Source organism: Blennius ocellaris (genome assembly GCF_963422515.1).
Source record: "Blennius ocellaris genome assembly, chromosome: 7".
NCBI classification, from domain to species: domain Eukaryota; kingdom Metazoa; phylum Chordata; class Actinopteri; order Blenniiformes; family Blenniidae; genus Blennius; species Blennius ocellaris.
The window spans coordinates 16,894,410-16,913,007 of NC_137656.1; the positions used below are offsets into that span (position 1 = coordinate 16,894,410).

Consider the following 18,598-nt stretch of genomic DNA (forward strand, 5'->3'; position numbering starts at 1 on the left):
CAGGGGGGAAGGTTACTGAAGTCAGAGAAAGTCACACATAGTAGTGACTTGAAGTCCAGCTCATCTAAGCAGAAGGAATACATAAATCCAAATAACAAAGAAGAAAGGACACACAACCTGAAGGTACAGTACAGCCCTCACCGAGACATCTGTCTGTCCTGAGGGACTCTGGAATTTCAGCAGGTACACAGGCTGCTGTCTCTCAGGGAAGCAGGAGGGTATTCTGTCAGTCATTTAGGAAAGGCGCATTTGTTGTAAGGCTCAGACAGGGGGGTCCGAGATCATGCCAAATAAGGCGTGAGGGAGGCCATTTAAAGTTAGAGATAACACGTGTATGGCCATTTGCTTCAGCAGAGCCAGGTCAACTAGACAACGGTAAGAAGAATGCTCCGAGTAGAAAATCTATAAGCTTTAAATATAATTTTTAATGGTGCCATATTATGATTCTTGCATTATAGGATGTAAAGTTTATGTAAAGCTTGATATTTAATTGCACTCAAACTATGGAAATCACATTTGGTTGACTGAAGACACTGAAACTGTAAAATGTGTTCGGCTGGTTTGACTATCGTTAAAAAGACAGAGTTAGACTAAAGGTGCGTTTTACAAATCGAGCATTCTAATATCTATATATCAGTTTGCGATCACTCACAGTCTCTTTTGTTCCTGCCAGATGGGAGAGCCGACACAATTAAAAGACGAGGGAAACAAACACTTTCAGGCAGGAGAGTTTGACCAGGCCATTGAGTGCTACACTAAAGCCATCAAGGTGTGCAAGGACAAAAAGGCGTTGGCTGTGATTCACAGAAACAGATCAGCATGCTATCTTAAGAAGGTAAGCAGTTTCATTCTACAACACAGGCACAAACTAAATTTGTATTTGTAAATCGTCTCACTAAGAAAAGATGCTGTTTCTCCTGTAGGAAAACTATTCCAATGCAGCATCTGATGCAAGTAAAGGTAGAGTGATTACTGAGAAATTGAAGCAACTGCAAATAAACTCTCAGTATCGCAAAAGCCTCAAAATTCATCATGACAATTTTATTTTTTTTTGTGCCTTCTTTTACAGCAATTGACGTTGATGCAGGTGATGTGAAAGCGTTGTACCGACGATGCCAAGCCCTGGAAAAGCTTGGGAAATTGGACATGGCCTTCAAAGATGTGCAGAGATGTGCCACCATTGAACCAAAAAACAAGACCTTTCTAGAAACTCTCCGCAGGCTGGGGGCCGAAATCCAGGCCAAGGTGAGAATCAATCACTAATCACGATACTGATTGAAGTAAATGTTGGTAGAAATGTCATGGCATGTAATTAAATAGGGCTAGAATAAAATGTAAAATTCACATTTTATATTTTTTTCTCTTTAGCTCAAAACAACGTTCTCCACAGATTCAAGGGTACAGAACATGTTTGACATTCTGCTGGATGAAGAAATGGATAAAGACAAGAAGGAAAAAGTGAGAACTTTTAATTTGACACTATTTCTGATTGAGTAAACTTCCTATCGGTAAGGAGGCGGCATGACATTTTATCTGAGGTTGTGACAAATATATACTTACGTTTACCATCCAGGCTGCCAACAACTTGATTGTTTTGTCAAGAGAGGACGCCGGAGCAGAGAGAATCTTCCAGAATAATGGAGTGCAGCTTCTACAAAATATGATAGAGACAGGCAAACCAGAAATGATCCTGGCAGCTGTTCGCACGTTGTCAGGAATGTGCACCGGACACAAAGCACGGGTGAGTCAAAATAATCCAGCAAAGTTCTTTATTCTCAGAACATAGCTATGTATATCTATTAAAAAAAATGTCTTCCCTCAAACAGGCCATGGCCATCATTAACATGATGGGCGTTGATAAGATCTGCAGTATCATGGCGGTTGACAATGAGGAGATCGCACTGGCGACCTGCAACCTCTTCCAGTGCATCAATGACTCGCTCAGTGGTGGCGATAAAAGGGATTATGGGAAGGAAGCCTCTTTGGTTTTAGGTAAGTTAGAAAGGTCGTCCATCTATACCTGCTTTACCATGAGGCCATGGTACCATAGCACAATCTAGGCATGGTGGATCATCAACAGGTCCATTACAGGACCCTCACATGGAAAAGGAGAGGAGGGACTGTGTCTATAATTCCCTGTAATGTTTTAGCAAATTGGAGAACATTGATATTCTTTTTTGCAACCCCTTACATGAAACTCCTTGTGTTTTCATATGTGAATGAGGTTGGATGAAGGAATCAATGAGTCCACCTTTTCCCTGCTCCATTTTATGTTTGTAATTTTGATGTGGAACAAGTTTTTCTCTGGATGTTCTTCCTTGAACTGTTAAGCTCATGAGCTGCTGCTGTATTTATTATTTATTTGGTTTCATTTGTTCTCAGATGCAGCCAAAGATCTGAAAAGCATCCTTCTTTCTCTGTTGGAGATGGTTGCTAGTAAGAAGGTGTCAAGCCATGGCAGAGATCAGGCACTCAATCTCCTGTGCAAGAATGTGCCTCGCCGGGAGAAGAAGGAAAAGGACAACTCAAGGTCCCTCTTCACTATTGACAACGGTGAGCCAGTCAGTTACACCGTTTTGGCTTAAGCTACAGCCTATCTATATGGTGCCAAATAACTGATGCAGTAGTTTTTTTCTTCAAATCTTTCTACATATTGTATGTCCAGGTCTGAAGAAGATCCTGAAGGTTTGTGGACAGGTTCCCGAACTGCCCGACCAGCTGCCAATGACAGAAAACACACAGCTGATTGCTAGCGTGCTTCTCAACAAGCTATATGACGACCTCAAATGTGACCCGGAGAGAGACAACTTCAGGGACATCTGTGATGATTATATCAAGTATGTCCACTACTCAGCAGTGCACTATAAAAGCTTGTGACCGTATAAAGCATCCAGCATGAAAGCCCAGTCAGCACAGTACTGACACAGTGTGCGACTCTATGTGTTTTCTATCAGGAGTAATCTTATTTTCCATTCGATTCCCTACAGATCCAAAATTGACCCCAACAACATGGATAAGACCATCCACGCCATCAACACCATCTCAGGGCTGCTGCAGGGTCCCTTCGACGTGGGTAACGCCCTGATTGGACACCAGGGCATCATGGAGATGATGGTGGCTCTCTGTGGCTCGGAGCGCGAGGTGGACCAGATGGTTGCAGTGGAGGCGTTGATCCATTCGTCTACGAAGATGAGCCGGGCCACCTTCATCATTACCAATGGCGTGTCTCTGCTGAAGGATATCTACAAGAAGACCAAGAACGAAAAGATTAAAATCCGAGCGCTGGTGGTGAGCGTGTAGGGGCCAAACAAATGACAAATGGAAAGTGAACATAGCAAGGCGTTATGGATAGTTGGGATATGAGATGCGAGATCACATTTTTAGTAACTCATACATAAAAACTGAAAGGAGAATAGAAACATAGAAACATTTGAATTTGTGTTGCAAGCCTGTTCATGTCTATGTGCTCTGCAGGGTCTTTGTAAGCTGGGCTCGGCTGGAGGGGACGATTACAGTTTGAGGCAGTTTGCTGAGGGTTCCACAGAGAAGCTCGCCAAGCAGTGCAGGAAGTGAGTATTTTGGAACATAAGAGTTTAAATGAATCATAGAAACAATACAATTCTTTTGTTGTTATATTTTCTGAAGGCTCATTAAACTACGTGTGCAGTGCTGCACATCCACACTATTGAACACTTTGTCTTGATGTGTTTAGGTGGCTCTGTAATCCCCAGATTGATGCCAGAACAAGGAAGTGGGCAACTGAGGGTCTTGCTTATCTGACAAACGATGCTGATGTCAAAGATGACTTTGTGGAGGATGAAATGGCCCTGAAAGCCATGTTCGAACTGGCCAAAGTATGGAAATCAGATATAAGAAAGAGCATTTATTGTCAGTTTTCTGATTTGGGGCTATTACTAAAACATGCCACTTATCAGACAAGTGGAAAACGATTCCCAAAATAGATATTTTGTTTGATCATTTGTTTGCTTTCAAAGAATCATGTGTGTATCGCTGTATATTTTCTCTATATACAGTAAAATGAGAATGTATGCTACATTACAACAGGCCGGTCATTTCTTAATACAGATAATGTTTTGATTTATGAAGTGGTGAAGACACAAATCCAAACTCTTTCAAGAAATAAGCAAGAAAACTTGATTTGAATAATTTAAACCTTGTTTTATTTCCACCTCAATGTGAAAACCTGATTTGTAATATTCACTTAAAGCTAATTTGCATATTTAAACAGTTATGTTACACAAGTTTCTTGCTCCAGTGTCCCACTATAACCACATTCGTTTTCTGTTTGTATTTAGTCAAAAGACAAGACCATCCTGTACGCAGTGACTTGCATTCTGGTTAACTGCACCAACTGCTATGAAAAAAAGGAAATCATCCCGGAACTGGTTCAACTGGCCAAGTTCTCAAAGCAACATGTGCCTGAGCAACACCCCAAGGTGAACTAAGGCCACGGCAAAACATCACCAGCACATGGAAAATATTAGTCACACATGCATGCTCATTGTATACAATATACAATTCCTCTTTGTTCTCAGGACAAAAAAGACTTCATAGAAAAAAGAGTGAAGCGTCTGCTGAAGGCCGGAGTCATATCAGCTCTCGCCGTCATGGTCAAAGCGGACAGCTCCATCCTGACTGACCAGTCCAAGGAGATGCTGGCAAGGTGAGAAGCATTTATTTTACAGCTAAGTGTTGATATGTGTTGTCTGAGACATCATGTGACTCTGTAAAACTTGCCACCACACATGAAAAAAAGATCTATGTGGCTGTATGTCGCTGAAGTCTGATCACAAGTTTTCAGAGTTTTTTTTTTTATATTTTGATAGCAATGGGTGCATTGTCGTCGTCACACATACATTGGCCTGATACACATTTTACACACAAAATAAATAGATTTTCTTTGGTGTGTGAATTTATTCATATGACACACACAAGCATGATGACTAAACCTATTTATGTTTTCAACTTTAGGGTCTTTTTGGCATTGTCTGAGGATCCAAAAGATCGTGGTACTATTGTTGCTCAAGGTGGTGGAAAGGTAAGAGACATACCATGACGATTGTAAATGTATTTTGTCGCTGCCATTAAACCGGAATCGCGTTTGGCTTTGCCCTCAGACATTGATCCCACTCGCCCTGGAAGGAACTGAGTCTGGAAAGGTGAAAGCCAGTCATGCCCTCGCCAAGATAGCAGCGATTTCCAATCCGGAAATCGCCTTTCCTGGTGAAAGGGTAAGTGATGCAACAAGTAACATGCTTTGTTTACTTCAATGTACATGTATTCATACTCATTTACCTTATTTTACCAAATAATCAATGTCTGTGGGCATTACTTGATTTGTCACATTCACATAATAACAAATAAACGTGGAGTTCAGTGTCTTGTCCACGGACATTTCAACACGTGGACCGAGAGAGATGGAGAATCTGACTTAGAAACACAAGATTGAAAGAGAACCTGATCTACAGCTGCCTCCATCTTTGCCCTATTTATGTCATATTTACATTCGGAGGCCTCACGTTCTACCTGATTGTCTGTAAATGGGCTTCCATTATTGCATCAACAACTCGTTTGTTTATGTTTTAAACAACTCAGCATGTCTCTCTAATTTGTAGGTGTTTAGCTCCATAGTAGTTTATAGTTTAAAAGAAGACTTTTTTTTCAAAATGAATTCTCAGTCCAGGTCTGTGTTGGTTGACAGGTGTATGAGGTGGTCCGTCCTTTAGTTAACCTCCTCCACACAGACAGAGATGGGATGCAGAACTTTGAAGCTCTGCGAGGTCTCACCAACTTTGCTGGATTCAGTGAAAAACTACGGTAGCAAACTTTTTTATTTAACCTCGATAGCTATTATTATGACAAGTGATTTCAATGCAACTTGCAAGCTTTTTTCCAAGGTGTGTTTTTCATTTCAACTTTGTTTTTCAGAGTAAAGATTGTGAAAGAAAAGGCTTTGGCTGATATCGAAAACTACATGTTTGAGGAGCACGACCAGATCAGACAAGCTGCGACTGAATGCATGTGCAACCTTGTATCATGTAAAGAGGTGAGGACAGCCAAGCCCATGACATGGAACACCCTAAACCCAAATGCACAAACTGTTGCTAAATAATAAAAAAATAATTTTTCAGACAGGTCAACTTGACATTATTTCTATTTGTTTTAGGTCCAAGATCGATACCTGGAAGATGGCAATGATAAACTGAAGCTGCTGGTGTTGCTGTGTGGAGAAGATGACGAAAAGCTTCAGATAGCTGCCGCCGGAGCTCTGGCCATGGTCACTGCTTCTCAGAAGAAGCTGTGCACTAAAATGACCAAAGTGGTATGTGCAAGTCGCACGTGCGCGTTTAAAATGCTAAGGTCAAGGCAATGTCCGGTTGGCATGTGTACTTGACCAATAGCTCACCATTTACACCTGATAGGTGTCACATAGTGCAGCAGTAGATATGAAACTACTCCTGATGACATTGATTGACGGGCAGGGTGTATCTCTGACAGGTGTGTGTGTGTGTGTGTGTGTGTGTGTGTGTGTGTGTGTGTGTGTGTGTGTGTGTGTGTGTGTGTGTGTGTGTGTGTGTGTGAGTGTGTGTGTGTGTATGTAGTGCTGCACCATGAGTTACAGTGCATAATACCGTACACTGAATTTGATTCTGATTAGTAAACTCCCTGATAGAAACAAAAGCACTGTGACAGCACCACTACATCTGGGGAAACAAAAGGTTTCAAAGACTGGTGCTGACCCCCGTTGAACAAACCGAAATATCGTTTTTCATTGTCTGTCATTGCAGTCTTTAAAAAAAAAAAAAAACAGAAGACATGCTATCGTGAACTGATTAAACTTTAACCTCCCAACAGACTGCTCAGTGGCTTGAGATCCTGCAGAGGTTGTGTCTACACGATAACCCCCACGTCCAGCACCGGGGCCTTGTGATCGTCTGTAACATGCTCGGCTCTGATGACAGTGAGCTGACCAAGCAGCTGATAGAGAGCGAGATGCTGGAAATCCTCACAATCATCGGCAAGGCGGCAGATAATCCCAAGAGGCAGGAGCCCATCGATGCTGCACGTGCTTGCCTCGTCAAAGCTATGGATCTTGGTCTCATCAAGCCCTTCAGCAGCCCTTCTTAAAATGCAACAAACTAAACTGTAACTGACATTCTTCTCTGTTTCCTCTGTTAAATAGAGACTTTTTTCAATGTGATTTTTTTTTTTTTTTTTGAAAGTCTGGCTTAAAATCTCTAAACATAGTCCTCATAATGTAAACTGTTAATGTGAGTTTGGTTAACAAGTCAACATGTATAGAGGATATATTGCCATAAAACATGTTTTACAGTAGAAGTCATTTTTTTATTTGTTTGTGCTGAGCTGTAAGTGAGTCAAGGTAAAAACATGGATTTGTTTTCATGTGTTTGTTTACACTGGGTCTTGTTTTGTATTCAAGATTGAATGAGCCAAAACGTGTATATTAAGCAACACCTCATGCTGTCTTGTCTACAGAGACAGTGTACAATTCTATATTTTTCACTTTGATGAAGAGTGATTACATGATCAATTGAGACAAAAATGCAATTTCACCTGGAAGTGTTTGTTTATTTACCAACTTGTAGATTGTGACTCAAGAGGAGTGAAGGAACATGAGTCTAAGGGGAAACTTACGACACATTAGGCTTACTGTCATTTTCTCCAAATACAAATGGTTTCGATGGATGGATGGATGGATGGAGAAATGGTTTCATGTTGATCTTAAAAAAAATAAAATAAAATAATAATATAATTCAGTTTGCAAATACAGTGAAGACAAATTTCAATAAATCCCTGGAGATGGGGAGAAAAAAAAAGCAACAATCCACAATCATTTAAAATGACTAACTACAAACCTGTGGCAAGAATAGATAGGAGACAGAGACAGATGTAGACATTGGGTCCGTTTCACGAAGCAGGTTTAAGAAGCCATGGGCTTAACACCGAGCTCTGAATTGAGTTACACTGAGACAGAAAACGCGGAGTTTTCGGTTTCACGACGCCGGATTTTGATCAGTTTGATGAACTCGGAGTAGTTTCACCTGGAGTCAAGCGCGTGCACCACGACTCTAAAAAGACCGCATCAATGGAGCCCCGATTCAACGAGTCACCATGACAACTGAGACGCGGAGGGCGGAGTTTTTGACGCCAGTGGAGCAGGAAGTATTGATCCCATCATATGGCGAATATGAACATATTTTAAAAAAAAAAATGCAACAGCGCAGCGGCTGCTAAAGAGAGGGAGGCGGCGTGGAAGAAGATTGCTGCTCAAGTGAATGCGTAAGTAAACGTCTTTGTCATCGCAACATTATTGCAAGGGAATACTGCTTGATGGTAGCTTATTGATTTATTTCTTTTGGGTGCAATTCCGCGGGGGACAAGCGCTCTTGGCAGCAGCTGAAAGTGAAATATAAAAACATTGTCCAATCGGGTAAGACCGCTGCCAATTTAATTGTTAATCAATACATTTCTTAACGTAATTTCGAGCATGTGTGACATTGTACAGTAAATATCAAGTGGCCATTTGACTGTGCAGGTGTTTTATTCCCAACATAATGCTGTTTTCAAACACATAAATGTCTTCTCACCCATATCATGTGCTGTCAAATAATTAAGGCTAAACTAAGACAGACTTTACTCAGCCAACAGAAAGAAGGCAGATGCCTGTAAAACGGGTGGTGGCCCAGCACCTCCACCTTTAACAGAGGCAGAGGAGCCCTAAGCCAGAATGTTGGGAGGCCAGTGGCTGAGGGAATCCCTGGAGGAGCTCCTCTTCAGACCTCACCCCTCAAGATACCACTTCCTTCATAATATATAATATGCCGAGGCCTATATATCTCTTTAAGCCTCCTTTTGTTCATCTTTATTTCCCCATCATGTCTTTTTTTTGTCACCCAACAGATTGGGATGGTGCTCTCTGCCTGCTGGACCCCCTCATGCCACAACAGACCTTGTAAGTAGGCAACACTCCAAAGATCTTGCAAAATGGTAGTTTAAATATACTGAAACATATTCATCTAGGATGAAGAGTACAGGAAACCCTGTCTGCTGCCTTTACAGAGGAGGATCCACAAAGGCCTGTAGAGGTATGATAGTTCTCATCCCGTTTACATTTCTGAAACATTGTGGTGGAATAAAGAGTGATAGTTTGTCTACACTGAAGTATTGACACATTATCATCCTTTTTAACAGGGCATGGCTGGGCAGCAGCAGGAGGGTCCCTCAACATCCACTGCAGGGACTGACAGTGAGACAGATGTTCAGTAAACACCAGAGGTTCATTCTGTGGAATTCATGTCCAACTGTAATAATTGAATGTCCTCCTTATGTCTTCCCAGTTATCTGTAAAACAGATCTCTAGACTCCCTCTGCTCCAGAAGATGGAAAAAACTGGAGCACAAGTTAAGGGTGGGTGTACAGTCCCAGGTGAATTATGCTAACTACTAACTACATTAACTAAACTAGCGCTTGTATTTGTAGGAAATAAAAAAGACCAAATGAATTGTGCATCATGTCTTTATTTGGTGGTGGTGGTGGTGATCAGACCCCGAAGTGATGATGGCATATGGTGTCTCTGACAGCTCTGCCATTTACGAGGAAACGCAGCACAACTTACAATATCTGCTATGACGTCAGGGCAAGGCTCAGCTGGTGATGTTGCTAATGTACAGAGCGATTAAACTGTGGATGTACATAATGGTCTCTGCAGTAAAACGGTACCGCTCAAAAAGGAAGGTGCCAGTAATGCCAGTACATCTATGCGCGGTCTGATGATGCGAATATTATCTGCGAATATTAAATTCTCGGCGAAGTAACGCTGCGCCTTCATCAATCGGATCATTATCAAAAGCACATTCCATATTGAGGGAATAAAGTTGACGTCTAATTTGCCTCTGGAATAAGGCACTGCAGAACTGTTTCACCAAAACTCCCCCGCTGAATGAGGAAATTAAATCCCTTGTCCGTCGGAAAGGGGGCGGAACCAGAGCAAAACTCCGTGTTCACTGACAAAAACCTGCTCCCGACCAGGTTAGTTCTAGAGCGTCTGTTGCCCCGATAACTGACCGGGAGTTGACGTTACACCGCTTCGTGAAACAGGCTTGAGTTACCCCGCTTCCTCCGGTTTGAGTTACCTCCCTTTGTGAAACGGAAAATCCCGCATTTCCCTCAACTCGGTGTTCAATAACCTGGGGTAATCCTTAAACCTGCTTCGTGAAACGGACCCATTGACGTTGTATTGATGCAAGGTTTATTGCATGCGGTCTGAATCTATACCACTACGCGATGTGCCCCCTTGCGGCTGAATGTCAGCGAGCGATGTAGCCTTGAGAATTAATTAGTATTTTGAATGAGAAATTATCAAACTTAATGATAAAGAGAATTCAATGGGCTTGTCTGCTTTGTATCATCTCATCTTTTGACCTTCTACAGAGGCGCAACCTTATGTTAATGGTTGCCTGCATAAACAAAAATATGGTGACTGAATATCGTTCCTGAAATGGAAACGTTAATACATCTTGGGTTACCTCATGCAGCCAAAAAGCAAAGACGGCATTCATATCTTTGTTTATGCAGGAGCCTAAATACAGTTCATTGATGTTGGTTAAGAAGATACATAATTTAAGTTTATCTAAAACAGCAGCAATTTAAGTTATTTGATTTGGAAGGAATTAGGAGGAGCATTTACAGGTACTACAGTTCATATGGGCAATAATGTAATAAGTTAATCATTTAAAATGTTTGTGGTTAATTTAAGTGGATAAACGTTTAATTTATGTGTTATTTCCAATGTTTGGAAATGGATAATGGAGGGTGGCTGTCCTCCGGCCGGGCCTGGCTGGGCCTCCGCTCTTCCTGGTCTGGGAGCTGGTCTGGGGCTCCGCGGCTGGGCTCTTCTCTGTCCCGCCGGGGTTGGGGGGGCGGTGGGGGGGATGCCCCCCGGGAGTGCGGCGGGCTCCGCTGTCGGGGCCGGGGGGGCTCCCTGCCCGCATGGCCTGGGAGCACTGCACTGGCCAGTCCCGGCTTGGCGGCTCGGGGCCCCGACCCGGCTCCCAGGCTCTGCGCCCTTTATCCTTCTCTTGTGGGCCCCTCTGGCCTGGGGGGGGGGGGGGGTCCTCTCTGCGCGCTCCGTCTGGTGCCTTCTGGGTTGGGGCGTGGCTCTCCGGGGTGGTTTGTTGGGGCCTCCCTGGATCCGGTGGGTCGTTGGGTGCCGGAGTGGCGGCGTCTGGCCCTGGGGTCCGTTTCACGAAGCAGGTTTAAGGATTACCCCAGGTTATTGAACACCGAGTTGAGGGAAATGCGGGATTTTCCGTTTCACAAAGGGAGGTAACTCAAACCGGAGGAAGCGGGGTAACTCAAGCCTGTTTCACGAAGCGGTGTAACGTCAACTCCCGGTCAATTACCATGGCAACAGACGCTCTAGCACTAACCTGGTAGGGAGCAGGTTTTTGTCAGTGAACACGGAGTTTTGCTCTGGCTCCGCCCCCTTTCAGACGGACACGGGATTTAATTTCCTCATTCAGCGGGGGAGTTTTGGTGAAACAGTTCTGCAGTGCCTTATTCCCGAGGCAAATTAGACGTCAACTTTATTCCCTCAATATGGAATGTGCTTTTGATAATGATCCGATTGATGAAGGCGCAGCATTACTTCGCCGAGAATTTAATATTCGCAGATAATATTCACATCATCAGACCGCGCATAGATGTACTGGCATTTGCAGACACCTTCCTTTTTGAGCGGTACCGTTTTACTGCCGAGACCATTATGTACAGCCACAGTTTAATCGCTCTGTACATTAGCAACATCACCAGCTGAGCCTTGCCCTGACGTCATAGCAGATATTGTGTGTTGTGCTGCGTTTCCTCGTAAATAGCAGAGCTGTCAGAGACACCATATGCCATCATCACTTCGGGGTCTGATCACCACCACCACCACCAAATAAAGACATGATGCACAATTCATTTGGTCTTTTTTATTTCCTACAAATACAAGCGCTAGTTTAGTTAATGTAGTTAGTAGTTAGCATAATTCACCTGGGACTGTACACCCACCCTTAACTTGTGCTCCAGTTTTTTCCATCTTCTGGAGCAGGTGGAGTCTATAGATCTGTTTTACAGATAACTGGGAAGACGTAAGGAGGACATTCAATTATTACAGTTGGACATGAATTCCACAGAATGAACCTCTGGTGTTTACTGAACATCTGTCTCACTGTCAGTCCCTGCAGTGGATGTTGAGGGACCCTCCTGCTGCTGCCCAGCCATGCCCTGTTAAAAAGGATGATAATGTGTCAATACTTCAGTGTAGACAAAATATCACTCTTTATTCCACCACAATGTTTCAGAAATGTAAACGGGATGAGAACTATCATACCTCTACAGGCCTTTGTGGATCCTCCTCTGTAAAGGCAGCAGACAGGGTTTCCTGTACTCTTCATCCTAGATGAATATGTTTCAGTATATTTAAACTACCATTTTGCAAGATCTTTGGAGTGTTGCCTACTTACAAGGACTGTTGTGGCATGAGGGGGTCCAGCAGGCAGAGAGCACCATCCCAATCTGTTGGGTGACAAAAAAAAGACATGATGGGGAAATAAAGATGAACAAAAGGAGGCTTAAAGAGATATATAGGCCTCGGCATATTATATATTATGAAGGAAGTGGTATCTTGAGGGGTGAGGTCTGAAGAGGAGCTCCTCCAGGGATTCCCTCAGCCACTGGCCTCCCAACATTCTGGCTTAGGGCTCCTCTGCCTCTATTAAAGGTGGAGGTGCTGGGCCACCACCCGTTTTACAGGCATCTGCCTTCTTTCTGTTGGCTGAGTAAAGTCTGCCTTAGTTTAGCCTTAATTATTTGACAGCACATGATATGGGTGAGAAGACATTTATGTGTTTGAAAACAGCATTATGTTGGGAATAAAACACCTGCACAGTCAAATGGCTACTTGATATTTACTGTACAATGTCACACATGATCGAAATTACGTTAAGAAATGTATTGATTAACAATTAAATTGGCAGCGGTCTTACCCGATTGGACAATGTTTTTATATTTCACTTTCAGCTGCTGCCAAGAGCGCTTCTCCCCCGCGGAATTGCACCCAAAAGAAATACATTAATAAGCTACCATCAAGCAGTATTCCCTTGCAATAATGTTGCGATGACAAAGACGTTTGAACTTACGCATTCACTTGAGCAGCAATCTTCTTCCACGCCGCCTCCCTCTCTTTAGCAGCCGCTGCGCTGTTGCATTTTTTTTTTTTTATATGTTCATATTCGCCATATGATGGGATCAATACTTCCTGCTCCACTGGCGTCAAAAACTCCGCCCTCCGCGTCTCAGTTGTCATGGTGACTCGTTGAATCGGGGCTCCATTGATGCGGTCTTTTTAGAGTCGTGGTGCACGCGCTTGACTCCAGGTGAAACTACTCCGAGTTCATCAAACTGATCAAAATCCGGCGTCGTGAAACCGAAAACTCCGCGTTTTCTGTCTCAGTGTAACTCAATTCAGAGCTCGGTGTTAAGCCCATGGCTTCTTAAACCTGCTTCGTGAAACGGACCCCTGGTGGCCTCGGCCCCGGGGTGATGCTGCGGCCCCCCCCCCCCCCCCCCCCCCCTCTTTGTTTTTTTTCTTTGTTTTGTGTCCTTTTGTTTTTGCTTTTGTTATAATTGTTGTGATTATTTTGGTTTTTGCTCTGTTGTTGCTCAGGCTGGTTTAATTTCATGACAGTTGGAAAATATTTAGATCACTGTGATTACAGTATTATTAAAAAGAAAAAAATGTATGTAGCACTAACAAGGGTATTGTATGTATCTCCCCACCAAGTCTTTCTGTCTTTCCTCTCCTCTCCTCTATCCTCTCCTCTCCTCTGTCCTTTCACCCCAACCGGTCCGCAGAATGCCGCCACCTCTGAGTCTGGTTTCTGCAAAGGTTTGTCCCTGTTGGGGGGAGTTTTTCCTTTCCACAGTGGCAAACACACCTGCTTGCTCATGTGGATATGTTGGGCTTTTCTATTTTCTCTATAAAAGCAAATTGGAGTGACTGTAATGTATTTAAAAAGTCTTTCTTTTTTTGAATAAAAAAAAGAAAAAAGAAAAAAAAGAACACGCGTGTGAGTGTGAGTGTGCGTGTGTGTGTGTGTGTGTGTGTGTGTGAGCGCGCGCACGTGCCTTTAAAAAAAGCATTGCGTACCGATGAGGTTAAACTTCAACCTGTCGTTTCACTTTTTGTTGTGTGATACAGTCAGTGTCTATTTCACACTGTTTTCAGAATGTCAACGTTAGTAAAGTACGTGACAACTTTCCAAAACATTTGCTGTGTGTGTGTGTGTGTGTGTGTGTGTGTGTGTGTGTGTGTGTGTGTGTGTGTGTGTATGTGTGGGTGTGTGTGTGTGTGTGTGTGTGTGTGTGTGTGTGTGTGTGTGTGTGTGTGTGTGTGTGTGTGTGTGTGTGTGTGTGTGTAAAAAAAAGGGAGTGGAGTTTACCTGTGACAGGGAGGCAGGCTGGAGACTGGGGTGCCCTACTATCAGTCTGACTTGGAATGGTGAAATGATAACGTGGAAATTCCATTTAATATCACTTCAAAGTTGGCATGAATGTTACTCAGATATGGTATTTCAAATGGCTCTTATTTTGAAATTTCTAATCAGATCTGGCTGATCCTTATCTATTGTATTATAATAACAGTAATACTAATAAAAAATACATATTTTTTGGCTTCTGTGGGCAATAGTTTTATTAATTTCATTTTATTAGTTTGTATCAATGATAAAGTAATTTATTTTCTTTGTTGTTATTAGTTAGAGTATTAATTTGTGTTTCATTAACTATCTGAATGAAGGCGATATTTCGTTCATTGAAACGTTACTTTTATTTTGAAATAGGTCCGAGTTTGCTCTTAATGCATGGCGTATAAGCGCACCGCTAAATTGAGTGGGGGCTGGCTTGACGTCGTTTTCCGAAGTGAGGGGTGGCTTACACCAGTGCTCCAGGGGCTCCATGATAAAATCACAAGTAAAGGACTGAACCATTGTGCTGTAATGTACTATGGGAGTTTGGGCTGTTGGGACTTTAAATGTCATTATTGTGGGTTATATTGGACTAGTAGTGTTGTTATTGGTGTTGTTGTGTTTTTGTTGTTTAGTTGTTCAGTTGGTTGAGTTAAATTTGCATTACTAATGTTAGTAATGTCGCTACAGTACCGTTTGTGCCCACACGTAAGCCCAATTCAAACGCAAAGACCTACCGGAAAGCGAGTGATATGACTCAGATACTGAAAGCGTCTCACTGCGATAGGATACTGCCCATAAAAAGGAAACACGCTTAGCATTTGCCTGAATATTGACTTCCGATTACTGTACTGCACTTGGAAGCGTTTTCTTATCTCCAGATACTTCTGTGCCTGATTTGCATATTGTTCTCATTTGCCCGTTGTTCTTATGTGCCGTTATTCCTTTTTGTTTTCACCTCGATTTCCAACTTCAGTTTATATTGTTTTTACTTATGGTCAAAATAAAAATAAATCAGTGAATCTCATCTTGTGCACTGGTGTCTTGTAATGTTTTCCTGGTGAACTCGTTTGTTGTCAGTATTTTACTGTTCTGTCTCTGACCATCTCCTGATGTCATGTGTGTATTGAAGGAAGTGTGAGGATCCACACATTACAGCAGCAGTGGAAAGCAGGACTGAGTCTCTGAGCTTTATCAACACCGATCTTCAACATGCTTGGTAGGTTTGACACTTTACAAACTTCAAATGTGACTCTGTGTATTTTCTCCTCCTAATTAGTGCTTTTCTGTTACATCGTGTCCTACATTCCATCTCATGTTCACAATATTCCCCCGATGATTCCTCACCCGAATGAAAACACACTGTGTGACGTTACAGGTACGACTGGGCTGATTTATTACTGCATCATGGCAAACTGTGCTGACAATGTCACTCGAGTTGTTTGCAACGAGGATCCACTCCGAGGATCCACTCCAGCTGAGTTTCCCCCTGACAGAGTGCTCTGGCCCTCCACCACTCAATACTAGCCCTGTCAGTGCAACGGCCTCGCATTTGTATCACCTCCCATCAACGTAACGTGTGAATTTGAAGGGAATGGTCGTCAACTCCAGGCCGAGGACAATCTTCTGGTAAATAATTTTCTTTTCCTCACAGTTGCTGTCATTGCAAAGAAAACAAAGTTCATATTGCGTTAATATCTTGGTCCTAATAACATTGTAAAAATTGCCTTTGCATCTTTTGTAGATAAAAAAATAAACAATAGATGGGTAATTTCTTCATGTTAAAGATGAGCTTACTTATACTGTAGATCCCTCGCCTCAATTTCTGTCCTTTTTTCTCCCACAATTTTGTTTTTATGAAATGCAACCATTTTAAATTTAGTTTATTCATTTAATACAGGAAAAAGAACAAGTTATTGTCACTGCTTAGGTGCTTCTCTTGTTTCTTCTACTTTCGCGAGACTCCTACTGGACCCAAGAAATTGTCCATTTTGATTTTTTAAAAATCTAATCGACAAATAGAAAGGCAAATTATGAAAGTTGCCACACTTTTTCTCAGGGAGTCACATTTTGTAGTTTAGTATCTTATTGTGAAATAGTCAACAACAGGATAGATTCCATTGTAAAACCGACTCTCTATGTTTTCTCACACAGACTTCAGCGCAACCTGTAAATTACCCAGTGGTAAGTATTTGCAGGACCTATTTACACTATGCCGCTGGTTGTTTTTAATTGATCAGTGATTCACATTTTCTGTGTTATTGGTAAATACTAAATGGATTTCACTTATGTAGTGGTTTTCAACTGAGCAGCTCCCAAATCACTTTGCATTGTTAATGAAATTCACACACCAATGGCACCTAGTCCATCCATGAGGAGTAATTCAGGGGTTCCTTGTCCTGCTCACTTTAACACGTGGCCAGGTGGAGACGGGGACTGGAAGCAGGAAACATCCCGACCGAATACGACCGCTTCACTAACCAAGGAACCGAGAGCCCCTACAGTCCGCCCTCCAGTATCTCGTATCATATCTATCGGCGTGCCTGTGATCGCATCTGTGATCGTGTTTTTGGGTAAATGGTCTCCATATTCTCTCAGTACTAAAGCGACGATGATGATCGTACAAGACAAGTCTGTCCACTCTTGAAGCTTTACGTGAAGAATTGCTTGTCTGCCCGCCTGGCTTTTGCTCTGACCCCACTTGTTGTGGCTTTGCTCCCCGCCTCTCTTCTCGCTTCGCTGGTGGTCTGACTATTCTTTCAAAAGAAGTCAGGTGAGATCTATATTTGCTGACGTCATTCGATTAGTTTGTGTCTCTGTTTGTGTCTTGTTGTAGTCTGTAGATTAATTTATATAAATTTGAGTCTTTTGAACCAGCAGGTGCTTGGTGCTGTTACGAAAAAGAGAAACAATGTCCATGCAACAACCAAAACTGGTAATGAAAATCCTTTTTCTACAATTTTGTTTGTGTCTCTGATGACAAAATAATATTAACATGAACTTATTTCACAGGCGAGGTGTAGCTGCTCTGGTTGAAGGAACGCAAAGCTCTGGGGACCCGAGCTGGGGTCAGTGAACCGTGAACATACAGTCATACAAGCAATATATATTTAAAATCTTAAAATAACTTCTTTCGTTGTTGTTGTGTCTTTAGGGATGCTCAAGCTCGATGATGCCACCTCTCCTTCCCCAGGGTGACGACTCAGCTGCAATCTATCAAACCTTTTTTGTCCACATTCCTGTTTTTTGACAGTAGGTTTTTCATTTTCACAGCCTAGTGTTGGTGATGGAGGGCACTCCACTTTAGATCTAAGGCCCTGTTTTCCACGAAAATGAGTGTAACTGCAAAACTTTCTTCACTTTTGGAGTGTCTGTTGACACGACAGCGGTGCTCAGATCAACTGCAAACTGTTTTTTTTTTTTTTTTATACCGGCTCCCAAAGTGGAACTTTTCTTTCACGCTCATGATTCCCCCCCCACCTTTTCTGTTCTTGTACGTCCGCGTGTTAGTGATGTTAGTGTCTGGCTTCCCTGCGATGCACTTGTATCTCATCCTGGTCCTGGACAGCTTTATGACCAAAAGAGACATTTTTTAAATTTTTTTTTATCACTTTCCACCAAATGTGGAAGAGCCGTGGGTGTGTGTGTGTGTGTGAGTGTGTGTGTGTGGTTGTGGTTGTGGTTGTGGTTGTGGTTGTGGTTGTGGTTGGGTGTGTGTGTGTGTGCGTGTTTCTATTTTATTTCAATTTCTTTCAATTTTTATTTTATGTGAAGCACTTTGAGTTGCATATTTTTTGCTGTATGAAAGGTGCTCTATAAATAAAGATTGATTTGGATTTGATTTGATTTGATTTGAAAACATGTTCAACTTTTAAAATGAGGCTCTGACAGCTTCTAAAGTTTCATATATCATTTGATACAAAAACTATCTTGTGTTGCATTCACGAAAGTTTCAGTTACAATTTTGGATGCTGAATATCTGATTACATTTTCTGCAGCTTTTCTATCTGGTGTTCTTTTTCTTTTTTGTCCTTTTTCAGCATTTTATG

General features: G+C 42.3%; 1 protein-coding gene across 1 annotated transcript; it reads left to right on the forward strand.

Moving 5' to 3' along the window:
- Positions 1-7,395, forward strand: unc45b (unc-45 myosin chaperone B). The gene is made up of 20 exons (XM_080499601.1): positions 1-123; positions 674-835; positions 924-960; positions 1,070-1,245; positions 1,369-1,458; positions 1,574-1,741; positions 1,827-1,992; positions 2,383-2,553; positions 2,666-2,837; positions 2,988-3,288; positions 3,475-3,569; positions 3,713-3,854; positions 4,317-4,457; positions 4,557-4,684; positions 4,993-5,059; positions 5,139-5,252; positions 5,723-5,838; positions 5,950-6,067; positions 6,188-6,343; positions 6,877-7,395. Exons 2-20 carry the CDS (start codon positions 674-676, stop codon positions 7,147-7,149), a joined length of 2,793 nt encoding a protein of 930 aa, XP_080355727.1. The 5' UTR covers positions 1-123; the 3' UTR covers positions 7,150-7,395.
- Positions 7,396-18,598: the final 11,203 nt, after the last annotated feature.

Excerpts from the sequence above, each read along its gene's own strand:
- unc45b (XM_080499601.1), top strand. The coding sequence starts at position 674 with ATGGGAGAGCCGACACAATTAAAAGACGAGGGAAACAAACACTTTCAG. Across the intron at positions 1,246-1,368 it reads GGGCCGAAATCCAGGCCAAG|CTCAAAACAACGTTCTCCAC; the intron begins GTGAGAATCAAT and ends TTTTCTCTTTAG. Across the intron at positions 5,060-5,138 it reads TTGCTCAAGGTGGTGGAAAG|ACATTGATCCCACTCGCCCT; the intron begins GTAAGAGACATA and ends CTTTGCCCTCAG.